Raw genomic sequence first — 26,573 nt, forward strand, 5'->3', positions numbered from 1 at the left:
TACAGGGCTCTCCGAGCCCCCATGGGGGCTTGGACTGTATCCTCAGGACTATCTGGAGTTACTGAACCTTCACCTGCTCCTACCTACCTCCCGCCTGTCAGATTACTATTTCCCTGACTCAAACTATTGAGCTCATTGAAATCCCACTGACACCAGGCAGGCATACAGATTTACCACGTAGAGCCTCTGCTTTCAAACCTGGGTCAAGTTGGAAAATTAGTCCAGGATAAGAAGGTAGATATGGAGAGTCTCAGGGCAGTTAGAGCCAGCACTGGAAATGTCTTAAGGCCTTGGGTGATTAATTGACGTATGAATCGGACAGATAATCAGAGCTACTTTGGGGCACCAAAGGGACAGAATTCTTCTCCAGGATGGTTAGGGACTACACTAGAAGGAGGTGAGATCTAGGTCCAACCTTGAATGCCTTTGGGTGTTGAATGAGGAACTGAAAGGAAGGCCATTGCTGGGGAGGTGGGGACAAGCAGGCTCCAACCTTGGCCCAGAGCCGACACATCAGTGGACACTCTGTGCCTGTCCAGCATTAGGAGATGGGGAGCCAGCCAGTCCTATAGAGATAAGGGCTCTAGACTCTCACCTAAGTGTTCATTGACTCACCAAATATTTTTTAAAAACTGCTGCTTTATTTAGGCTCTGGGCTCCTATGTACATGATCACAGAATTCTGCACACATACAGGCCTGAGGCGTGAGTGAAGGACCCTCCACCTGAGGGCTGGACAGGCTGCAAGGCTGTTCTCCCTATGTGCTATTTCTCCCTGTTGAGCAGGCTTCAACCATGAGAATCAGCTAAGCTCAGACTTTATGATCCAGGTGAGAAACAGGAAAGTTCATCCTGGGTGTGAGGGAAGAGGAGAGGTCCAGATGCTCCTAGAAATGGAGTTGCTTCATCCAACTTGTGGACAGATGGCCTGGCAGCTTCCTCGGGAGGCTGCACTGTGTCCACTCCACCTGCAGACCCTGGCTGACTGTGGGCACACAGAATGGCTGCAGTCATTTCGGCTTGGATATTATTCAAAACCACCATTTCAGGTTGTCCACCACATAAAAAAGTCTCCACAAAGCACCCTGGTACATTTCATTTTAAACGGCGGGAGCTTCCTGGTGAACCCTGTAAGAGGAATTAGTTGCAAATTAAACCCCCAGAAAACAGAATGATTTGACCTATTATATGGCATTGTTGGGTGAAAGCCAACTGGATGTTGAAAGACACCTGCCTAAGATGGTGATTTGGGTCTCAGAGCAATTGATCTTAAACCCCTCTGGCAGATGTAAGGGAGTGCCATCAAGGGTCCTCAGAATGGTGACTTTCTCTGCAGAATAGATGAATAGATGAGAATGACGGGAATCAGCCAGCATGGAACGAGGCCCCTGCAGGTGCTGGTGGCTTTCTGGATAAGTTTGTCTTCTTCCTCATTTTGAGCACCCTTTGTCTCATTGCTCCCTCTGCCCCCTAATATTTCTTCTGCTATTAATATACATGGCATTGACAGTGAGGAAAGCAAGCTAGGAAGGAGGCTCCCGGCCAGCAGAGGAAGAATGAGAGTGTAATGGCCTTTGGGGTAATGCGAGACTCAGCAGGGCCTCTGAGGTCCTCTGCTCCCCAGGCTTGGAGCATGCTGTGACCCAGGCTGGCCTGTGGAGGAGGCTTTTTCCAGACTGACAGCCAGTGGCCAGCCCCTCTGCCAGAGTTGGAAAAAGCAGGGCCTTCTTCCCATCAGCCGTGGGCATGTGGCTGGAATATCAGGCCCAGAGGCCAGCAGGTGTACACAGCAGAGGAGGGCTCATGCTAAGAGGAGTTTAAAGATTCCTTGGGAGGTTGGGGTGGGACTTCCCCAGGGAAGCGTCCACCTCTTTGTCTCACCAGGACAAGGATGAGTCAGATGAGCTGGAGCCTCGGTGGTCATGTGGCCTGTGGCTGGTGCCTCCCTCCGTCAGGGGACGTGAGTGAAATCTGAAGTGCATGCTGTGTGGTGGCAGCTGTAACGTGACAGCTGCTGCCCGCCCGCCCTTCCCCCAGCCTGTTCTCGAGTGAGGAAGCTTGTCTGGCAGCGCCAACTCAGCTGTCATCCCACATCAGTTTTTGTAGGTTCCCAGCTAGTGGAAAAGTGCCAAACACAAGCAGATGATATACTTAATGAAACACTCAGGAAGAACGCTTCAGTTCCAGATATTAGGGATTTGTATGTCATGTTTCTGGGCCCTGGAATCAGATCTTGCCTTCTCAGCCTTGTCACAGTGTGCAGGGTTCTTCACCTTTTAGGGTGAATATAAAAAAGATTGCATGATGAGGTAGAAGTTTATGCTGTCAAAGGGCAGCATACATGACTGATATAATGAAAGAAAAATGAAATGAGATATGTTCTCCATGTGGACATCATAAACCGATTGACTAGGAGTCATTTATACCAGATGTCAACTAGAAGGAAGGTTGTGTGTGTGTGTGCACTCTGTGTATATTCCTCATACGTAATATCTGCATGGAGTTTATGGTTTACAGGGATCTTTTATATACCCTTCGTTTGGTTTTATTTTAAACAGCCCCATGAAGTCGATATTAATATCCTCCCCACTCCACAACAGAGGTTGCCAAGGCTCTGCTGGGGCAAATCACTCCCCAGAGGGCATAGGCTGAGAGGCGGCACAGCCAAGGTTTGAACCTAAGTCTCCTGAGTCCAGTTCCAAAACGTACTTACTGGTATTTGGAATTGCCAATGTATTTCATGTGTGGAATTGAAGGGGAAATAATCAGTCAGTTGAGTTATATTTGTATTTATTCTAACCTGATCAAGTTTGAATGAGGAGTAGGACAGAAGAGAATAATATTTATATGCACAGTGCTCTTCATTGGTTACTCTTTGAGATCTGCTGATGTCATTTGTCTTTTGAGGAGCTGGAAGCACAGAGAAGTTGGAGGATTTGCTGGGGTCATGCAGCTTGGAGTGGCCAGCTGAGGATCCAATCCAGATTTCATGGTCACTTTCTACTCTCTCACACTGCAGTGTTGCTATAACCATATATAAATATAAAGTAACAAAGGGATAATATGAAAAAGGGTGATTCTGTAAATAAGTGAAACCACTGAGGTTAATCAGCCGCCTATGGTTCGATCATTTTGTAGACAAGCTGCAAAGGAGAGGGACAGCTGTCTGGGGTCTCCCAGCAGCAGCCAGGGCCAGGCTCCTGACCCCAGCCATGTTCTCCCATTCCCCTCCTGGGTCTCAGCTTCAGGCATTTCTTCACAGTCTTAAGTTTTTTGTAGGTCTTTGAGCCAATATACAGGAATACTCTTGGAGTTGATCTCAGTTCTGTATTGCAATCTTCCTAGTTAGAAGAGAACCTTAAAATTCCAAAGTTCAGGCAACTCTTCTCTACCAAGTGAGGCTGTAATCTCAGGCTTATACAGAAATTCTATATTTCTCAGCAGTGAAGTCCACATTCGCACTCCCAGTTATTTTTAGGTGGGAACTTCATATTTTCTGTTTCATACCACATTGGCTTCCCTGCCTAACAGGTTATATTTTCTGTCTCGCAGTAGTGTTGGAGTGGCCTTATTTTTAGCTCAGTTCATTTTTCTTCCTGTGACTTCCGTTTTCTTGTTTAACACACACGCGCACACACATTCACGCAGGCATCCGTTCCCATCGCACTTTCCCTGCCAGTTCTCATTCACTTGGTCACAAGACTTCATCCAAAAGGCAAGTGTTAAGCCTCATCTCATTCCAGGAAGAAAGGAAGAGGAAGAGCCTTCAGCAAATCTCAAGAATCTACTTGTAACATGGGCTGCTGCTTGTCATTTTATTAAAATCTCTTCACCTGTCACTCACCTCGTCTACTGCTGACTCCTGGTTGAGACACTCTCTTGTGCACACCTGATAAGAAATGCTTTTGAGCCCCCTTGCAAAAAAAACCTATTGACTAGGGTTGGGGGGATGTTCAGAGGCTTGGGTATTAGGTTTCTAGAAGGCCTAGAGTGTAAGAGTGCATGTCTGTGTGTGTGTGTGTGCGTGCGCACACACGCATATATGTATGTATATGGTGCTCATCAGACCCTGTTTCCATCCCTGATACCTGTAGCATTTGATTCTAGCTGTAGGCACTCCCACGGAGGGTACTTGCCTGTGGTCCCATGGTTGATGACCCTTGTTGGTGCTGTTTAGTTCATTTACACCATGCTATATGGTGGCAGACCAGTAGTGAGAATCCAGTCTAAAATGTTAGGACACAGCCAGGGAACATGACTTACCCAGTCCCTTGCATGGGATAAAGTACGGGGCAGACCCCAGGCTTTTGCTCATCCTGAGTCCTCAGAAGCCTTCAGTGGCTCCCTGCTGCCCCTCCATTGAAGTGTGAGCCTCTTTAGCCTGGTGGTGCTTGAGTAGGTGACACACTTAACTAAATAGCCACAAAGAAGAGCACATTTTTAGGCTGTGAGCCTCTCTGAAGCTGGACCAGGTTTTTATCTTTTATTTATTTATTTGTTTGTTTGTTTGTTTTGAGACGGTGTTTTGCTTTTGTTGCCCAAGCTGGAGTGCAATGGCATGATCTCAGTTTACTGCAACCTTTGCCTCCCGGGTTCAAGCAATTCTCCTGCCTCAGCCTCCCGAGTAGGTGGGACTACAGGCATGCACTACCATGCCCGGTTAAATTTTGTATTTTTAGTAGCGACTAGGTTTCACCATTTTGGCCAGGTGGTCTCGAACTCCTTCCTCTGCCTTCCAAAGTGCTGGGATTACAGGCATGAGCCACCCTGCCCTGCTGGACCAGGTTTTTATTGTTCAGTGTTTTCCCATAAACCTGCAACACCGGGACTCGGAAGGGGAGGAGTGAACTAGTAAAGTGATTTGTTGTTAACCTCCTTTTTCACCTCCTCTAGCCACATGGGTTTCCAGAGTTGGGACTCTTCCAGAAGCACGTTTCTGGTGTGGGAGCCTGGAACCCCCTGTTAATCTGCGGAAAAGAACCTGTCGTGGTGCTGCCTGTAACCCCTTCAGATCCCTCAGTGAGGCGTTGCCTCTTCTGAGCAGGCCTCGGATCTCTTTTACCCCCAGGCACACCTCCCTCCACAGAGCATGGCCTGCGGGTTATCATCCATTTCAGTTTGGTTTTTGGCTCAGAGCTTTGCTGATCAAAATTAGGTGATGGGCATCACTTTGCCTTGTGACTTAGAAGAGAGGGCATCAAGCTTCCAGGAGAGTGGGGCCCTCTGCAGTGAAACCATGGGTCCCAAAAGATTGTTAGGCCTGTCCTTGTAGCTGCGTTTTTAGGGAAAGCTTTCATCATTTCCATGCTGAGACCATAACCATGGTTCTTTAATGTGTCTTTAAATATCGAGTACCTCTGTGGATGACCAGGGTCATGTTTGAGGGCATGTTATAATTAAAATGTACAGCTTGGAGTTAAAAACCAAAACATAATTTGTTCCAAATTTAATTTCCTAAACTTCAAAATGTATGAACATTACATGAAGTGAAAACTGTTTAGAAATACTCATGAAAGCAGAAACCTGTTTGACCGGAATGTTTAGTAGAAGTTGATGGAATTCCATGACACAGTGCTCCCCGAAAGCATGGAGCCATGAGGAGGGCATGACAGACTCTGATCAGGAAAGCAGAGGTGGGAAATCCTAGCTCTGCCATTCCAGCTCAGGTATCTGCCCTCTCAGTCTCAGCCTCAGTTTCCCCATCTGTCCTAGGGGTGATGTAGAAGTGCTGGCACTATGCCTGGTTCCACATACGCCCTCAACAAGTGCTGTCACAGATACTGATAATACCAAACAGGAAAGTCTTCATGTGCCACATTTGCAACTTCCTTTTAAAATTTTAATTATCACATTAAGTAATACGTGCTCTGAGTAAGAAGATTCAGCATACAGGTATATAGCAGGTAAAAAGTGAAATCTCCCTCCAGAGACCAGGATTGTTAATTATTTGTTATGTATTCTTATAGCCCTTTTCCCATTCGCTTACAAAAATACACATCTGTGCATATCTACAAACACAGTTTTCAACATAAATGCTATCCTACCAAACATTGTTCTTCGTCACAGATGTTGTCTGAGGTCATTCGTTGTATTGAATGATTCTGTGTGACTATAGCACAGTGTATTCAGTTGTTTTCCTCTTGATAGACTTGTAGCTTATTCCTAGTCTCTGGTCCCTTCATTCTGGGCTCCCTTCATTCTGTAGCAAACATTTGTGAGCATTTATTTCTGCCTGTTGGTCTGGATGATAGTTCTGTAGAGTAGGTTTCTAAAAGTGGGAATTTAGGCCACAGAATATTTAATTTTTGTTAGCTCTACCAATGTTACCTCTGAAAAGGGCATTTCCAGTTTATACTCCTTCAGCAGTCTATGAGTACAGTTCCCGTCTTAGAATAGACCAATGTTTTTTAAAACATTTGTTTTCTGTGCTAAATTCTGAATTTACAAAAGGCTGTTTATGTTATTCCTTCACCAGTATTTACTGAGCATCTGTGGAGCTGGATTCTGCTCTGGGAATCACAGGGGATGTGTTAAGATGAATTCAACTGGCACTTGAACCCCAGAGGTGGAGTGGGGGGGGGAGTTGAGCACACAAAGGGCTAGAAAATGGAAGAAGCCTCAAGGCTTTCAGAGTGGGGAAGACATGACAGTGAGGGTGTCGGATTCCTCTCTGGGCCCCTGTACCACCCCTCGCACTCTTGACAGTTTAGAGTACCTGGTGCTCTAAACTGAACAGAGGCTGAGACTTGAAGCTGGGGGCAGCAACATGTCAGGTAAGACATGTCAGCATGTCAGGGCACCTGGAAGGTAGCCCATTGGAACAGACACCAGAGGAGATGAGGCCGTCTCTACTCAGGGTGCCTCTGCTCTCGTGTTTTGGAAGTTGATGACATCTTTCACACAGTATGGAACCTTTTCAGGGCCCTGAGGGAGGGGCTTTTCTTGTTTCTTCCAGCACAAAAATGTTCGTTATCCAGATGTTTCCTTCCACATAATTCTTGGGATGGTTGTGTGGATGGCATCTATAACAGCTATTGACAGGAAAGACGTCACCTATGAGTAGTTTTGAACAGTGGCAGCTTTCAGGTTCCTGGCTCTTCTGCATGGCATCCCACAAACACCTTTTCCTTCCCCACTCCTCTTTAAAATGAAAGCAAAAACAGCAAGAATTAAATCACTTTAATAGGGTTTCATGTGCTGTAACACCAAGACATACAAGATGTGCTGTTCGAGTTGGAAAGGCCATTAGGGTAGAAAGTGGAAGTCACAGGAACTGTGCCGACTGCTCACTCCTCACTCTGTGACTTTGGCAAGGCCCTTCAATTTTGAGTTTCTCGTTTCCCCACTTAAATGGAGTTGCCAGCTCTGTCTGCAATCAGGTGGTTACAAGAACCAAATAATGCAAAGGGTTTTGTGGACCGTGAAGTGCTATGTGAAAGGAGGGAGTCTTGCTGTTAGTCGCTTTTGTTAAATTTTGGTTGGCCCCTGGCATGCTATCGATCTCTCCTGGGCCAGGTAGGGAGCCCCACTGAGATCCTTGGTTTCATGGCGGCTTTGCTACTGTTCAGTCTCCTGAAGGTAGAATTGCAGGTCCTCTTAGGGAACTGCGGTTCAGCTGCATGACTCGTTCTTTGGGGTCAGGAGAAGTGGCAGGCAGATTCCTCTGTATTGTGACAAAGGTAATTCCTCATAGACTTGACTCTGAGTTGATCCAGTGTTTGCAGGAACTTTGTTTTCTAAGAAGAGAAACAGACAAGCAGCCTGTCTAAGGACCATGTTCTGGCTGTGTAGGGAAAGGGCTCTCCATAGAGGCATGTATTAGGGTTCTCTAGAGAAACAGAGCCAATAGAATGTGTGTGTGAGAGGGTGTATGTGTGTGCGTGTACAAAGAAATTTATTATTAAAAAATGGATCGTGTGATTATGGAACCTGGCAAGGCCCAAGATTTCTTGGTAAGTTAGTAAGCTGGAGACTCAGGAGAGCCAGTAGTTTCCTACCGGTCTAAGACTAAAGGCCTGGGAACCAGGGGAGTCAATAGCATAGTCCAAATCTGAAGGCAGGAAAAGGGCCAGTGCCCCATGTCAAAGGCAGTCGGGCAGGAGAGGTCTCTCTGACTCGGGAAGGTCAGCCTTTTTGTTGTGTGCTGACCTTCAACTGATTAGGTGAGGCCCATCCACAACGACGGGTGTGCAATCTGCTGTGTTCAGTGTACCAATGTAAATGTTGATGTGATCCAGAAACACTCAGAATAATATTTGACCATATATCTGGGCACCCCATAGACCAATCAAGTTGACATATAAAAGGAACTATCCCAGGCAGGGAAGCCCAGCTTTGGATAGGAGAGAAGCTTCTCAGTGGGCAGGGTTCTTGTTGCACATGGTGCTTGGATTTTGGAGGGGTTTGCTGGAAGGTAGTCAGGATACCGAGGTCAGCATCCAGCATGCTGGTAGGATGGGTGCTCTAAACAGGTCCCCTTCCTCCTTAACTTCCTGGAGCCACAGCATTAGCAAGTTGTAAGAACAAGAAGAAGCCGGTGTGAATATCCACTCGTTATAGAAGCAGACTGAGGAACCCTGGAGTCAGAAAGGCCTCTGAGATCATCTGGTTCAACCCTTCTCATCTCACCTGCAAGGAATATTAGCCCTGATGGATTGGGCAGCCTGCCAAGGTCACACAGCCGGTGAGCGGGGAGCCAGGCTGGTCCTGGGCTGGCAGCTTCGTCATCATTATCCAGAAGGCAAAGGTTGTCCCTCAGTCCCTGGGGGGATTAGTGCCTCTCTTGAAGCAGTTCCAAAGTGAGGAAGGCTAGGCAGAGCCCGTGCCAAGATCTCAGCAAGTCACTTCCGCCGGGGCAGCTGTGCTGGGTACTGGGCACATTGTCAACAGCACCCCTCAGCTTGAGAAGTGACCCTGTGACTAGCCCCAGGTATACAGGTGGGGTTTGACACTTTGGTTGGGAAGCCTGGCGTGTGGTGAGGGGGTACATCAGCCCAGGTGACCAGGGACCCCAGGGTATATAGGTAGAGGGGAGGGTCCTCTTCAGCAGAGGGCCCTGGCTCTACTCTGGGCAGCTGGCACCCTGCCCCCACTGCCAGTTTGTAATTACTAAGCACCAGCCAGACCGGCACCAGCAGCCTGTGTTGGCCGACCCTCTGATGCATCTAGAACATGCTGGATACCTCTTTGGTGGGCCACTCTCTTCTTCATGATACCACCCTGTACTTTCCTCCCAGGCCGCCTGACCATGATGAATCCTGTAGAGACCTGCATGTGGTCAGATAAACCTCAGGGTTAGAGGGCAGGGAGCCTGAGATGACCTCAGTGACCCTGACTAATGACCAACTGACAGCCAGAGGGAGGAAGTGACTTACCTGGTGTCACTCAACCCGTTATGACCAGGACGGAGCTGGAGCTGGGACTATGCTCTTCCAGCGCCTGCCTCCTTTGCTGACCTGAGTGTGTCTGTATTCTGCTGTCCCTGGTGGAGTGGAGGGAGCACTGACTTGGGCTGGAAAGACAGTATAGATGGCTGCATGGTTAAGGACATGGGTTTTGGAACCAGGATGCCTCTGTCCCTTCCTCGCTTGCCCCGTGGCTTTCCATAAAATGGCAGTGTCTGTGGGGTACCACCTCATGGGGTTGTCTTGAGAGTTAAACGAGAAGCTAGATGGCATGCACTTAGCACAGACTCCAGCACGCACTGCTTCTAGAATGGTGATTACTGCACTATTGACAGTTGACTCTTTGAGACCTTGGCCCAACCACTGAGCTCTGAGCTATGGACTTGTAGGAGTCAGGTGAGGAGGGGCCTGGATGCACTATAGCCCCTCTGATACTCACTCTGGCAGTTTTGTGAGAACTGCAGGTGAAGCCGCTTGGTGAGCAGGGAAGCCCCCGCAGTGTAAGGGGTGTAGCTGTGACTGGTCTGGCATGAAAGCCTGTCCCCCATGGCTTTACCTCATTAGCGTGTGGCCCCAGGCCTCTCTGGAGGCAGACCTCACCACGTCCAGCAGGCTGGAAGATTGCGTGCGTGGGACACTGGCCCTTTGTGCAAATGTGGTCTGTTGAGACTCAGAAGGCACAAGCCCAGATGCACATCTGCCTCCATCCGCAGCCCTGCGAAGTCCCTGCTGGGCCCTGGCTCTGTCTGCAGCACAGGGGTCCGGGGATGCCTGCCCTCTCATGATTGGCCTGAGGTTACTGGTGCCACCCGTGCTTACCTGACTCCTACTCCTCATCCCAGTGGACATGCCAGCATTTCCACGTCTGGGGACTGTTCACAGGAGCGTGTTTTGCTTTCTGGAGCTGTGGGTATTCTCTGTCCACTTCTTGAAAGGGTGGAGCCCTAATTGTTTGGAGGACCTACCCTTCAGATTATCGACATCTGTTACCACACCCCCATGTTTCCTGCCAGCTTCTTAAAGGATTTTGTGTATGTGAAGCACAAACCCAATGAGGGCTCCTGGCCCACCTTTCCCAGTTGCCTGCCTTTAGAGGCTGCACCCCTAGTCCTGGCATCCCAGACCCACCATAGCCTGGCCCCGCCTTCATTGGGGGCCACTCCCCATTTCCTTCTACCTCATGAGCATTAGGCTTAAGGCAACAAGAACCGTGATTTTCACCTCCACATCCCCCAGCTTTTCTCTCTCCCAGACTTGATTTATGCTTGTCCTGCCCCAGTTACCCTTTCTCAGATAGCTTCATCTTCCTCCTCTCCTTGAGAGCCTTCTACACCTGGGCCTACCCCTTGCTGTTGGTGACACCAGGCAGGTTTGTTGGCATCCCTGGCCCTCAAGGTGTCTCCTTGCATAAGGACTTGAGAGTCTGTGAAATGCCACCTCCTCCCTGAAGTTTTACTGAATCCTAGGGCTGGATTTCCTTTTTGCCTCCTGCGAGCTGCTAGTACATGCAGCATTCTAGGGCCCTGGGAGCCAGGCAGAGCTAGGCTGTTCCTGGCTTAGCCTCTGCTTCTGTCTGAACCTCGGTTTCTGAATTATAAAATGCAGTATAACTCTTGCCTCTCTGTCTTGAGGATGAGGAGTAGTTTACTTCCAATGCCTAGGACATAGGACAGTGCCCGGCACAGGCAGGTGCTCACTCTGTCCAACTGAGTGCTTACAGACAGCGGTATCCCAATTCTCCTGCTAAGCCACAAGTTCCCCAGGAGGCAGAAGCCTCATCTAACGTCACAGGAGTGCTCAGCATCTGGCCTCAGGTCCAACGTGGCACATAGTAGGGGCTCAGTGGGTCTTCGAGGAAGAAGAGTAGGCACCCCACTTGCCTGTGTAGTTGGATCTTGGAGTGAACAAGGATTTAGAAAGCAGTCTCCTAAGTAGAAGTGGTTCTTTTAAAAGGAGACCCGTTTGCCCCCTGCCTTTGGCCCTCAGAGCAGCAAGCGCGCCTCAGTGAGTCTCCACGGGGGATGGCGCCAGAATGCGGGCCTGCAGCAGCTCCGAGGTCTCCTGCACGCAAAGGCAGTCACTGGAAGATGAAGAGTGACGGCAGGGCTGAAGGACACAGCATATCATTGCAGACAGCGCTCCACGGCGAGGTCTGCATGGCCTTTTTACCCACAGTGAAGGCAATTAGTTGCCGTCAAGTTTGCAGACTTTGTCTCCCCTCTAGTAGTTCAGGCCAGAGGGGATCACGAGAAGAGCCTGTCCTATACTGATGACCAATGGAAGGGAGCAAACCCAGGCACCCTGACTCCAGACTTGGGCCTTTCTCTCGCCCTAGGGCTGAGCATAAAAGATCCAGCAATACAATTTCTGCTGGGCAGCCACAGGCCCTGCTCTGCTTCCGAGGTGACCATTGTTCTTGTCCCACAGCCATGCTTCCTCGGTGCCCGCCCTCTGTTGCATGGGTGTTTCTGTGCTTGCCTGGAAAAGAGATGGCAGAAGAACTCCAATTAGTCAGTCTCCTGGCTCGTAGACAGCTCCGGAAACTAGACTAGATAGAGGAGGAGGAGGTGGGGCCTCCTGCTGTGTGACGGTTGGGGTGGCTCCAGCTCCATCTCTGAGCTGCCCTGCCCTGCTCTGCTCTGCCCTTGCTGGCCTGCAGCACACCCCAGAGGCCCCTTGCTGCCCTGTGCCACTCACCCTCAGCCTCCGAGGGACCCCTGAATTCAGATGTTGAAGCACCCTGGTTAGGGGGAGTATTCTTCTCCAGCAGATGTTTGAATGGTTTAGATGGGGAGAAAGTCATCTCCCTTTCGATGTGGCACCTGGAACTTGGCTGTTTTTGTCGCATGTCTAATTAGGAAGAGCCGCCTGCCACTCCCGCGGAGTTTATCACTCACTCCCTGGTGCCCGGTGTGCTTTTAACACCTCAGGGACCTGACTGCAGTAGATTCCCTGGCCCCCAGAAGACCAGAAACAAGACAGACTGATTTTTAAAAAAAGATGCCAGAAAGCATCTGGGAAAGGCCAGAGAGCCCTGGTCCAGGAGTTAAGGAGCCTGGGACCTAGTCCTTGTGACTTTCTTCCCTTCCCCAGGCCTCAGTTTCCCTTCTGTAAAGTTGGGTGACTAGACAGACATGAGATCTGCCCTGTGTGTTTTATGTTATGTACAAGAACTGACCTGGATGGCTCCCACATGGGGGTGTCAGATTGTTAAAGCGCCACTGATCTCGGGAACTGTGGACCCAGAAATGGGAACAGGCTCCAAAGTTGGTGTTGGGACCCTCCCATTCCCAGTGCAGTGTTGGCCTCTGGGGCTTTAGTCAGCAGGCCTTCTGTGGCTCTGCAGGCAAAGACAGCCTCGGAGGAGGAAGAGTCTTCGAGATGGGGCTCCAAAGAAGCCTCCAGAAGTGGTCATTGAAATGATAATATTCACTAAACGCCTTCTGCACCAGGCACTGTTCTAAACATTTGATGTATGTGGATTCATTTAATCCTTGTACATCTTTCTCCAGTGGGTGCTGTTGTCTCCCCTTTAGAGATGAGGAAACTCAGGTAACTTGCCGCAGGTCACCTGTTGGAGCCAGGATTTGGGCCAAGCTGTCTGGTGGGATCGGCGTTTTCACCCAGCACACAGTGCTGCTGTGCCTGTTGGTTTACCTGGACTGAGGAATTTGCCTCCATCCAGGTAGTTGGCATGGGGCAGCCCCAGTCAGTGGCAAGTGCATCATTCCAGTAATACAACCCTTCCTGACACCACTGGGGCCCTGAGCCTAATCTACCTGCAACCCTGGTATCTCAGGCACAGATCCCTGGTGGCTGCAAAGCCATGTTAAAGAGATCAGATGGCACAGCTGGCATGCCCACCACTGGCAGAATAGAAGTTTCTTGGGCCGAGAGGTAGTGGCAGGGCTTGGGAATGGAGAGCCATACAATTCTACCTAGCTCTGTCACCCTATGATTAGGGAGTGGTATGAATTCCCAGACAAACCTAGCTGGGAAAATTAGAAGTGAAGAGCCTACAGGTCAGCGTCTGTCATTTCCAGCGAGGCTCCTGCACGTCTGTGCCAGCCTATGTCCTGCCCAGCTCCTCCCTGCCCAGAGGTTCCTGGGCATAGGTCCTTAAACATTCCTGGGGGTGCTGCCCTGCAGTACTTAAGGCCATCCAGAAATCCACTTCCATCTGCCTCCAGCATCATCTCCCACTGGGCACCTGTAAGTCCCCAGCCCTCCCGAGCAACCTCATGTACACCTTAAGCTTCTGATTCTCCTGGGCCTCTGCCTCGGTTATTCCTCTGTCTGGTAACCATTTTCTCTGCCACATCACTGTGCTATGATCTCCTGTTTAAATTCTTTACGGCCCTCTCAGATTCCCCTAATAGAAACCTGTCTCTTAGTTATCAAATTGTGGTATCAAGTCTGTTCCTATTAAGAAGCCTGAGCTGTGTCTGTCCCTGTTTGGAGCTCTGCCTCTCCTACGAAGGGCTTCATGAAGGCCTTGTTCTCAGGTGAGCCACCACGCCTAGCCCGTCTTCTTTGAAAATATATATTTGAGACTCTCCATAATGAAATGTTTAGGCATACGTCATTTTATATTGCACATTGCTTCACTGTGGTTTGCAGGTATTGCATTTTTTTTATTAAATGAAGGTTTTTAGCAACCTTCTGTCAAGTAAGTCTGTCAGCATCATTTTTCTAACAGCATGGGCTCACTTTGTGTCTCTGTGTCCCGTTTTGGTAATTCTCATAACATTTCAAACCTTTTTTACTATTATTATACCTGTTTTGGTGACCTGTGATCACCATATGTTACTATTTTACTATTTAGATGTTTCTATTGTAATTGTTTTGGGGCACCACAAAGTGCACCCACATAAGATGGTGAACTTCGTAAACGTTATGTGTGTTCTGACTGCTCCACCGACTGGCCATTCCTCTCTTTCCCTCTCCTTGGGCCTCATAAAACACAAGAATGTTGAAATTAGGCCTATTAATAACTCAACAATGGCCTCTACATTTTCAAAGGAAAGGAAGAGTCACACATCTCTCACTTTAAACCAAAACCTTAGAAATTTTTGGCCTAGTGGGGAAGGCATGTCAAAAACCGAGATCAGCCAAAGGCTAGGCCTCTTGCACCAAATAGTTAGCCAGGTTGTGGATGCAAAGGAAAAGTTGTTGAAGGAAATTAAAAGTGTTACTCCTGTAAATACACAATTGATAAGAAAGCAGAACAGCCTTATTGCCAATGTGGAGAAAGTTTGGTCTGGAAAGAAGCTCAAACCAGCCACAAATTCTCTTAAATCAAAGCCTAATCTGGAGCAAGGCCCTAATTCTTCAATTCTATGAAGGCTAAGAGAGTGGAGAAAGCTTCAGAAAAGCTAACAGAGGTTGGTTCATGAGGTTTAAGGAAATAAGCTATCTCCATAACATGGAAGTGCAAAGTGAAGCAGCAAGTGCTGATGTAGAAGCTGCAGCAAGTTATCCAGAAGATCTGGCTAAGATCACTGATGAAGGTGGTTAGGCAAAACAACAGATTTTCAGTGTTGACAAAGCAGCCTTCTATTGGAAGAGATGCTATCTAGGACTTTCAGAGCCATAGAGGAAAAGTCAATGCCTGGCTTCAAAGGACAGGCTGCTTCTCTTCTTAGAGACTAATGCAGCTGGTGACTGTAAGTTGAAGCCATTGCCCATTTGCCATTCTGAAAATCGTAGGGATCTTGAGAATTATCCTACATCTACTCTGCTCTTGCCCTGTGAATGGAACAATAAAGCCTGGATGACAGTTCCTCTGTTTACAGCATGGTTTACTGAATATTTTAAGCCCACTTTTGAGACTGACTGTTCAGGAAAAAAAGATTCCTTTGAAAATATTACTGCTTATTGACACTGCTCCTGGTCACCCAAGAGGTCTGCTGGAGATGTATAGGGAGATGAATATTGTTTTCATGCTTGCTAACACAACATCCATTCCGCAGCCCATGGATCAAGGAGTAATTTCAACTTTGAAGTCTTATTATTTAAGAAATACATCTCATAAGGCTACAGCTGCCATAGATAGTGATTCCTCTGATGGACCTGGGCAAAGTAAATTGAAAACCTTCTGGAGAAGATTTACTATTCTAGAAGCCATTAAGAACATTGATTCATGAAAGGAGGTTAAAATAGCCACATTAACAGGAGTTTGGAAGAAGATTCCAATCCTCACAGATGACTTTGAGAGGTTCGGGACTTCAGTGGAGGAAGTAACTGCAAATGTGATGAAAATAACAAGAGAACTACAATGACAAATGAAGTCTGAAGATGTGACTGAATTGCTGGAATTTCAGGATCAAACTTGAACAAACAAGGAGTTACTTCTTATGGATGAGCAAAGAAAGTGTTTTGAGATGGAATCTGTTCCTGGTTAAGATGCTGGGAACATTATTTAAATGACAACATAGGATTTAGAATAGTACATAAACTTCGTTGATAAAGCAGCAGCAGAGTTTAAAAAGATTGACTCCAATTTTGAAAGAAGTTCTACTGTGGGTAAAATGTTACCAAACAGCGTTTTGCTACAGAGAAATTTTTCCTGAAAAGAAGAGTCAATCTATGTGGCAAATTTTATCTCATTTTAAGAAATTTCCATAGTTTTGAGGGAAGGGGCATGAAAAAAAATTTCCACAGCCACCCCAGCTTTCAGGAACTACCACCCTGATCAGTCAGCAGCCATCAACGTCAAAGCAAGACCCTGCACCAGCAAAAAGATGACTCACTGAAGGCTCAGATGATTGTAAGCAGTTTTTGGCAATAAAATATTTTTTAAATTAAGGTATTACTTTTTTAAGACAGTGGTATTGCACATTTAATAAACTACAGTATAGTATAAATATAACTTTATATGCATTGGGAAACCAAAAAATTTTAACAGGCGACTGCCACCATGCCTGGCTAATTTTTGTGTTAGAGGTTGGGTTTCACCATATTGGCCAGACTGGTCTTGAACTCATGACCTCAAGTGATCTGCCCACCTTGGCTTCCCAAAGTGCTGGGGTTAGAGGTGTGAACCACTGCACCCAACTTTGGTGAGGGTTTTTTTGTTTGTTTGTTTTTTTCAGGGAGGCACAAAGTTGGTGAACACTGGAGCAAGTATAGCTTGTTGCTTGTGGACTGGGCAATCTTTTAAACCCTCATCAGATCCACTTAGGATTATCACCTGCTCTCTTCGAGCCCAGCCCTTGCCTTCTCCAAATTCCCATGGGCAGGCCCCACCACGGCCGCAGTCTGTGGTCAGCACACCCGCCTAGCCCTCCTGGTGAACAGGCCCAGGCAAGTTCTTAGGGTCCCTTTCAGTTCTAACATTCTCTGATTCTAAAGAAAGTGCTTTATTCTTCTGTTCATTCTATATATGTAGTTCCACTTACAAACCTTTCTGCTTCGGAGGTCAACAGAAACCCCCAGCCTGTTAATGTTTCTGCTTTCTACCTAAGAAGCATGAAATTACAGCCTGCCACCTAATATTAAAGGTCATTTTGCATGAATGTATAGATGGTGATGTCCAGATAGCTTTTGACTGAAAACATATGGTCACAGACTCCCCTGTGAGATTGGTCTCTGGACTGTCATGGATTGGCCCAGTTAATAAGGAGGACAGGCCTGATAGGCAGGCAGGAGACAGCAACATCTGGCGAGCTGGCCTGGCACAAGGGCCTTCGGTTTCCTGGGGCTGTTGGTGAACCTCTCCCGGGAGAGAAGATGCTCCCAAATGAGCATTTTTCTCAGGGAAAGGGCTTCCTAAACACACACAGCTCCTAGAAGCCCAACCTGCTTAAAATCATATTTACTCTCATGTGGCTTAAAATCCTATTTGCTTTCATGTGTTCCTCGTCTAATTACATTTTTTCTGCACTAGTGTCTTTATTCATTATTTAAAACAACTTTCAAAAATAATTATGCAGTAATCCCTTCTCCTCTACACAGTAGCCGTTTACCTTCCTGTATTAGGTTTTTCAGCTCTTGGTATTGTGGATATCTGTACTACAACGTTGCTGTCTTCAGAGTGTGGATATTAGAGGCCTAATGTGTGATGTCAGTATTAACCAGTGCCCAGGCAAGGAGCAGAATTCCCTGTGGGGTCCTGCTCACATTGCCTGAGACTTGTTTAGAAAGCCTGCATTATGCTTTGCCCTCCACTCATAAAAATCTTGTATTTTACTTTTTAGCTAAGCATAATTAATTTCATGCATGCTTTTCCATGTCACTACATAATCTTCAGATTTATCATTTTAATGGCTACTTAATATTCCATCCAGTTAACATGCCATAATTTACTTAACTGTTCCCTATTGTTGGGGCCGTAATGAAAATTTGAATTCACTGTGTAAGATTGGCGGGGAGGGGGGCTTGTTTTAATTTTACTATTATAACATCCCCTGCCCTAACTGCATGCCATTACTCGCCCAGCTTTGGTAAGGCGCAGATGCTTCTGGACCAGTAAATCCTGCATGAGAGGTGTGTGCACAAGTCCCTCTGATTTAATAGCTAATCAGTTTACTGCACATGTTTTCCTTTAAGACTGGTATTTATGTAGAATATCCGTCTCTTCTGAATATTGTGTAACACTAAACTATGCATTTGGCATATTGTCCCAGATCCTTTATCACTGCTGTCAGGGACTTTCATAAAGTATCTGGAATTTGGGAGTAAATAGTGGTTTCTGGCTGTCAGTTCTCTTTCATTTATCCCACCACGTTCACTGAGTATCTTGTAGCGAGAGTGAGCAAAAGCACTCCTGGTTATTGGGGGCCAATGGGAAGTACATCTGTGAACTGTTTGTGGTTCCTTTAGATTAAATGCCAAATTGCATGAAAAGTGCTTCATCATCTATAGAGTATATGGGGTGGTTGTTAGTCCTGCTTTTGTGAAGGAGGGTGAAGAGGAAGATAGTTTTCCCAGGTCAGTGCCTTCTTGGCTGCCATATCCTCAGCCCCCGGAATTCTGCAGACAGGAGGCTAGACTTCACTCTCAGAACTGAGGAAGACGAATGGAGGTGATGAGGACCCTACAAAGCAATAAGTAGCAGATCAGATAGTTTAGTAGATTTAGTGATTTACAAAGTTGTCCACCATTCTTAACAGTTGGTCCTCACCTTAAAGTGACAAAGGCCTACCACTCTATAGCTTTTCCCTTCTCTTTTCCTGTTTCTCCCTCTGTAAAAAAGGAAGCATCATCCTCAAAACTAATAAATGATCCCAGTTTACTCATGGGACCCAGTAAAAGCTGTGTTTGCCAAAGTATGGGACATTCTTTCATAGATGTGATATTAGGTGTCCTGAGAACTACATGGTGAGGAGGTTTTTCCCTTTTTATTCTTTCTCTTTCCAGAGAGAGAAAATTATTCATATTTGCCAGAGAAAGTGTCTGTTTGCTGATTGCATTTCCCACCAGTTCTCCAACACTTGCACATCTCCCCTCTCAGCAGAGAAAGCAAGCCCCACACTCAGCCTCCCAGCAGGCATCAGCACCTACCTTGGTGGTTCTCATTCATTCTGCTTAGTATCTATTTTTGGCAAAGAATGATGGCTCATGGGATGGTGATCTAAAGTCTCCTTTTTAAATGAATTTATTTTATCTAAAAAATGAGGCAAGATAAATAAAAATGATAAGTAACCACCCAGTTACTACTACCACCCAAGTGGTATGCAGAAATGGCGCAGGTCATGAAGTCACATGACTAAATAAAGTTTGGGAAATACTAGCATAAAGTTAATTCATGTAAACACTAACGATCATGGGCATAGCATCCTTGGCTTCTGTTTCATCAGGGCGTGTGTCCACATGAGCTGCCCTGGATCATAGAGCCCAGTCTGAAAGCAGCTCTTTTGCTCGGAAGGGCTGATGTCATTTGTGTGTGTTTTATCAGCTGCTCTTCAAGGAACATAACTCCTGTGGCTTCTGCCATATCTTTATGCCATCAGAACTCTGATTTTGGGAAGTCCTGAAGAGAGCATTGAGCTCGCTTATAGTCCTCAACCCCTTTTGCATCAAGCCTCACCTCTACTCCCTCACCTCCTTGGACCTGGTGCTCCAGACAACAATGACAGTGAATATTCATAATGAAGGACTATTAGCCTGAAAAAGAAACTCAGACACATGCTGCAACATGGAAGAACTTTGAAAACACTATGAAACTGAATGATTCCACGTTATTCAGGATGTGCCTAGAGCGATCACATTCATAGAGACAGAAAGTAGAAGGGTAATTGTGGGGCCTGGGGAGGGATAATAGGGAGTTGGTGTTTAATGGGTACAGGGTTTCAGTTTGAGAAGACGAAAAAGTTCTAGAGATAGATGGTGGCAAAGATTGCCAAAAGTGTGAATGTACCTAATGCGACTGAATTGTACATAAATCGTGGCTAAAATCGTCAGTGTTGGCTGGGGGCAGTGGCTCACATCTCTAATCCCAGCACTTTGGGAGGCTGAGGCAGGCAGATCATATGAGGTCAGGAGTTTGAGGCCAGCCTGGCCAACATGGCAAACCCCATCTCCACTAAAAAGACAAAAATTAGCCGGGCATGGTGATGCACATTTGTGATCCCAGCTACTCGAGAGACTGAGACATGAGAATTGCATGAACCCAGGAGGTAAAGGTTGCAGAGAGCTGAGATTGCACCACTGCACTCCAGCCTGGGTGACAGAGTGAGACTTCATCTCGGAATAGAATAGAATAGAATAGAATAGGAATAGGAATAGAAGAGAGTCAATGTTATTACATGTATTTTACCACAATAAAAAATAAAGTAGGCAGCGAGCACATTCTTTCCAGTCTCATTGCATTGGCTTGCCCTGGTCCTACCACCAGGAAACTGCCCCTCTCGTGTTTCCACTTGTCAGAGCTGACAGTTCAAATTCCATCTCCCTTCCCTTCCACCCTGCCACTCCCAGCCCTGCACTGAGCCCCTCTCGCCACCAAGCATGATGGTAAGTTAGGCACATGTTGTGTCTGCTGGGAACAGTGGGCTTCCTGAGAGCAACCTCCATGGTAAACCTTCCCCACATTCCCCACTTGGGCCATGCACATAGTATCCATGATCAAACAGCAGGTCAAGTTTCCCTGTTTGACCAGGAAGTGCCTGATTTTAGCATCCTAGCATCCATCTTTCCAGCCACCACTGGCCTCCCAGGACTGAGCAGCAGCCAAAATGAGCACCTCCTGTCTGAGACCGCATCTAGACAGGCAATCACCCATCAGCCCACACCGGTGCCAGGCCTTAGCATCTTCTTTAGAAGATAAGAGCTTTCTTTCTTTATTCAGAAGTGAAGCTGGACAGCCTCTCCAATCCCTAGATAAGTTCAGTCTGTTTAGAAGATGCTCTGGGGGAGTTAGAAGAAAAGGAAAGGGGTCACTCGGGCTTTGCAGTGGAGAAAAGTGGCCTCTGGTCTCCTTGGGGAGGCTCTTATTGGTTCTTTTAAATGCGTGTGTGAGCTGGTGGGAACTGCATGGCCCAGTCTTCTCCTGTATAGATGAGGACTGAAAGTTCAAAGAGGGCAAGGAACTGCCCTAGAGGGAAAGACCCCAGCTTGTCTATGAAGCAAGGGGTCAGAAGCTCTGCGTGTTCTGGGCAGGTGTCAGGACACACCTGGAGCATCATGTTCACATCTGGGCTCTGCCTCTTAAGACTGAGATTCACAAGTGGATGGAGGCAGGGCTGTCATTAGGTCTGTGAGCCTGTGAGCCAGCCTGGCTCAGGAAGAGCAGAGACCCGGCATTGGGGGTTGGTAGGGTGGGTAAAACCCAGACAGGGGCCTGTCTCTGTGTCATCCTCACCTCCCTGCTGGCAGCTCTGAGTTTGTGGTGCTTCTGGGTGGGAATCCAGATGAGGAAGCACATACTGCAACATCCATTTCATCTCTGCTTCCTTCCTTTTTGTCTGCAGAATTTCAGAGGCAGGAGAGTGTCCGGTCCCAGCATAAAGGTATCCAGTTATATGACACCCCTTACGAACCCGAAGGCCAAAGTGTTGACTCAGACTCAGAGAGCACAGTCAGCCCCCGACTGCGGGAGAGCAAGCTGCCCCAGGATGATGACAGGCCCGCCGATGAGTACGACCAGCCTTGGGAGTGGAACCGGGTCACTATCCCAGCCTTGGCAGGTAAGGAGCCCTGACCCCACTCAGGATGCAGCTGCTAAGCCGTGCTCAGCACTCACTTTGGTCCCAGCCTGCACTCAGGACAAACTCCAGGGCTGTTTAATAATCCAGCTGGGTGGTCCTTTTTCTCAGTACCCTCAAAGATATCGGCTGCAGAGGAAAGGGAGAGGTGAGGGAAGGGAGACCAGGCCAAGGAGAAATTCTGGGCCTGGCTTCCGGGGTCTCAGTGTCCAGCCTCCGCACTCTTCAGAGACGGACAGCTCAGATGCTCTCATTGTCTGGCTGTCTTGAGCCTACTTATTGATAATGCCCTGGCTCACTGAAGCCAAGATTTCAGTTTTCAGAAGGAACTTTCTGAGAAAGTAAGAGGAAACCAGTGTGCACAGCAGCTCCTGTTGGGCCTGAGCGGGCTCAGTGACCCCATCCACCCCTGGGAGCTGAGCTAGGCCTGCACAGCTCACAGGGCCTCTGTGCCTCCTATCCCAGCTTCAGCGTGTACCCGCTAACAGAGCACAGGCGATGGGCAGAGCCCAGCCCCTCCCGGATGACTGTCCCCTGGCCAAGAGCTCCTTGAGTGACTTGAGTGTCCCCTTCCTCCTGACTCAAAGACTGCTTTTCTAGAATGTGGGTATCGGTCACAATTCTAGAACTCCTCTCCCACAGTCCTTTTGAAAAGTGATCTTGGGCACATGCATCCTAACTCATAAACCTAAGCTCATACCTTTGTATTCTAATCCCACTCCTTAGAAGTTATGATGCCAAAGTTATGATAAATTCAGAAAAGGCATTGTTTATAATCATGGAAAATTGAGAGCAACCCAAATGTTTCAGCATTGGGGATTGGATTTCTGTGCATCTATATGGTGGAATATTTATTGTGCAGCCACTAAAAAGTGATGTTTATCAAGAGTTCGTAACTACCTAGAGAAATGCTTATGTCTAATTAAGAGGTGAAAAGCCAGATGCCAAACAGTTTTTACATATCTGAGAGTTTAGGCGTGTAATTTTGAGTAACATTTAATTCCTACCACATTGACAGTCATAAAGGGAAACTTTTTCATTTGTTTAAAATTTATTTTGCCTTAAATCTCCCTTTTTTTCACATACAACTAGACTCTTCCTCCCTTTCTAATCCTGAACAGTGAGGCCTCTGCCCTGCCCTTATCCCAGGCCCCTTAATTGCTGTTGTAGCCATTTCAGTACATATTACTCACAGTTCCTTGGATATAGCATGCCCTGCACAAATCCCATTTTTCTAACTAAAATGCCCTTCCCTGCTTGTCTTATCTGGAACAATCCTGTGCCTCCTTTGAGGCCCAGCTTACACATAACCATCTCTCCAAGCCCACCTGGGTACTCAGCCATGCACCCCACAGACTCCTGCTGCCTCTGGGCCTGTCGAGTTTCCTGCACACATCACTACAGGACCATTTCTCACACCACATCAGGGTTAGTTCTGTAGGTGTTGGTCTCGCCTGCCAGGCTGTGAGCTCATCAAGGACAGCCTGTCTCATCACCTTTCTGTAGCCCCAGCCCCTGGCTGAAAGCCAAAGACAAGAGTCATCCTGTGGCTGGAGGTCCTGGGTCCACCCAGGTCTCCCCTCTGCATTTTACAGCCTCCCCTATTCTCTTGAACCAAAGGAATCCAAGGACTGTCCCCTGGGCATGGCTGATCAGGGGCTGTGTTTCTCTGGGTGTGGGAGGAACTGGGGCCACCCAGGAGCTTGCTCTTTGCAAACACGAGTTTGATTAAAGGGCTAAAAAGGCTCATGTGGCAACTTTCCCAGACACCGAGGGCTCACATTATAGTGTAGCACCACAGGCAGGTGTGGGACCTCACCCTCCCCTGGACTGACCATCTGCGGGCCACTAAGGGGCTACCCTTGCCTTTGATGCTCTGGTCTAGTCTGGCATCTTGTTACTCAAAGTGTGGTCCCTGAACCAGCAGCATTGGCATCACCTGGAGCTGGTTAGAAATGCAGGGTCTGAGGTCCCATCCCAGGCCTACAGAGTCAGAATCTGTTTTAACAAGATCTCACGTGATTTGTGAAAGTGAGAAGTACTTCCCCTATAGGATATCATCTTTCAAGAAAACTCTCAGGCCAGAACTTCCCCGTTTCTGCCCAAAGGTGGTTTTAGGACTCCTGTTCTAAAAGGGTTAAACTGTTCTAATAGAGTTTAGAAGGCTTGTTCACAAAGAGTTCAATTAGAAGAGTTCTTAAAGGTCTCAGATAGAGCTGTCTCATTAGAATGAGTTTCTGAGCCTACAAGTATCCATTTTGGCCTGGGTTTTGTGTGGCGGAGTTGCCATCATAGGTGTCTTGAGCAATCTGAGTTATTGGGCTATTGATAGAAGATAGACACAGAATCACATCCAAGTCTGTGTCTCATCCGGTCACCAGCTTCTGTGGGTCCTGCTCCAGGGCGGGCACTGCTGTGTTTTTCCTAAGCAGTTTTTGGCTCAGTTCTGCCTCCTGGGACAGAGAAGGAGGAGGCCATCTCACCAGGGGCTGGAGAGGTTCTGTGGACACCAGCCTTCTCTCCCTGTGTCTGTGGACAGAGTCTATCAGGTGCAGTGTGGGCAGGCAAGAAGCATCCTCATTGTTTGCTGTCGCTGGAGGGAAAGTGGAGAGGTGGATGGGCCACCTCTCAGGTGATGAGGACGAGTTGAAGCAGCCTGGTTGGATTGCTGATGTGTCATCACAGTCCCATGGGTAAGCCCAGAAGTACAGCTGCCGGGGATTGATGGTGAGGACCCCCACCTGAGTACCTGAGTCAGTGGTGTGTGTGCATGTGACAGTGTACGTCCACCTGCATGTGTGCGAGTGCGTGTACTCGTTGGTGTGGTCAGTGGGTAAGGCAGCGCTTGGCCGGGCCCCATCCTTAGCATAGTACCTGTTGGAAATGCCCTACGCAGTTTTTTCTTGACTCTTGGGACTCTCTGCGCTGAGTCTTAGGAGCCTGGGGTGCAGGATCCATAGCTGGAGGAAGAGCTGTATGGGATGGAGTTGGCTGGGCAAAATCATTACCCTCTCCTTTCACCCCTTATATTTGCTGATTCTGCAGGCTTGGCCTGGATGGGGAAACTTGGTCTGGGAATGGGATTGATGCTTTCAAATTTCCAAAGGGTGTAGAGTATGGGGGCCCCTAAGGGACAGACCTGGGCCTGTCAAGAGGGGGAGTCACAGGGATATAGGACCCAGGTGAAGGGTAAGAATTTTGGTTAGACAGCAATGTGTGTAATGAGCTTCCCAGCACTGGCGGTTTGCAAGCAGCAGCTTGAGTGAGGCAGGGCTCTGACGGAGGGTGTGTCGTGGGAGTTTGGTCTGCAGCCAGCTCTGGGGATGCATCCAGGCTTCATTTCATCAGAACCCCAGCATGCTGGTCAGAGACAAGGAGAGGGGAAGATGGCTGAATTAACTTCATCCATCTATGAAGCAGAAGTGCTTTCCAGCTTTCAAAGTGCTGTCCCAAATTGCGTTTGTGAAAAGAGGCACCTCAGGCAGTGCCTCAGCATTCTCCACCAGAGCGCCCTTCTCAGGCAGTGTTTGTGGAAGTTAGCGCCTCCCTTTCCATCTCATCAGGCTGGTGCTGCCGCCACGGGAACGCTTAGTTATCACTTCGCAGTTGTCATGAAAGCAGCTTTTATAGTGTGTGAAGTGACCTCAACTTCTTAGGAATGAAAGTTACCCCTTCTCTGAGAATGGCTAATGTGGAATTTAATTAGGGATTCAGGGAGTTGTTGGTGAGAAATACTTGGAGCTGTCTGAGGAGCCCTGGGTGTTCGTTGCCTGCTCTCCTCCAGGAAACTGACTGTGGCCTCACCAGACTCCCACTCCCATTTATCGGATCCCAATCAGACAAATGCCCAGTCAGGTTCCACCACTAGCTACTGGCTGCAGGGAGTGGGCTGGGGCTGGAGCTCTGCCTACACAGAGAGGTGGTGTGACCTCCATCAAACAACCAGCCCCCTTCCCAGCCAGCAGAGACACCTGTCTTCCAGAGTGGGCTAGACTCTGTTCCTGGTCTACTTTGAATCACCCCGGGAGTCTTCACAGTGACCAACAAATTGCAAGGCCGGCAGGTGGGTCTAGAAATGGCCTTCTTGCTCTGTCCCAACCCACCCACCCCAGATGCAGCTTGGGCTGACACAAGGCCTACGTGGCCCTCCCTGCTCAATGTTGGGAAGGGGACCCTTGTCCCCTTCAGATGATGTCATGGTGTCTGGGGGTGGTGCAGGTTGGTGTGGCAGGTCTACCTGGCTGCTAGGCTTTGTGGCACAGATTGCAAGATGGACAAATGGAGCCGGAGCAGAAAGTGGTCACGTAGGGAGGGGCCCACAGGCAGGGACCAAGGAGCTGTGGTGGATAGCTGGTAGAAGCAGACCCGGGTGGGGGTGGCATGGATTTGGTGTCTTCACATCTCTGAAGGACCAGTGTGAGGACTGAGAATGAACCTGTCCTGGGAGTCTCAGTTTCCTCACCTGGGAAGTGAGATCAGTAGTTCCCACTTCAGAGGGGTCTTGGTGAGGCTTGATGGGTATCACATCAGGAAAGTGCTAGTGCTGTCATTGCTAGTATTTACTGAGCACTTTCTGTGTGCATTGTCTAATTCCATCCTCACAATCGCCCTCTGGGAGGTTAGTTTTCTCCTTTTACAGATAAGGAGGCTAAGGTCCCATGAGAAGAAATAACTTGGCCGGGGGCCTAGCCCGTGGCTAGTCAGCAGCAGAACTGGACTTTGAACCTGCCAGCTCTGACTCCAGAGCCCTTGCCCTAAACCAGTCAAATGCCTGGCCTCCCTGGTGTGATCCAGGATGCTGCAGGAAACGTGGTTGGAGCTCATCCTCCCATGGCCCTCAAGAAGTGTTGCATACCCTTCATCTCACTTGCACTAATTTCTGCCACATCTACACTGGGATATGTTACTGGGTGGTGGCTTCCCATCTGAAATGGTTCCAGCCAGAGATTCTGTAGGGGACTGGGTCCTGGAGGTTCATGCCTTCATTGGATTGGGCGGGAACCAGCGCCATCCCATAGGTTGGC

General features: G+C 48.1%; 1 protein-coding gene across 1 annotated transcript in view; it reads left to right on the plus strand.

The window, feature by feature from the left end:
- SHB (SH2 domain containing adaptor protein B) overlaps positions 1-26,573 on the plus strand; it is a 139,340-nt gene that overhangs the window by 62,703 nt on the left and 50,064 nt on the right. The window contains exon 3 of the mRNA XM_012463408.3: positions 21,316-21,531. Coding sequence (XP_012318831.2) covers positions 21,316-21,531 — 216 coding nt within the window. The remainder of the gene's footprint in view (positions 1-21,315; positions 21,532-26,573) is intronic.

This window comes from Aotus nancymaae, unplaced genomic scaffold (genome assembly GCF_030222135.1).
Source record: "Aotus nancymaae isolate 86718 unplaced genomic scaffold, 86718_ANA_hifiasm-v0.15.2.pri h1tg000003l, whole genome shotgun sequence".
Lineage (NCBI taxonomy): Eukaryota > Metazoa > Chordata > Mammalia > Primates > Aotidae > Aotus > Aotus nancymaae.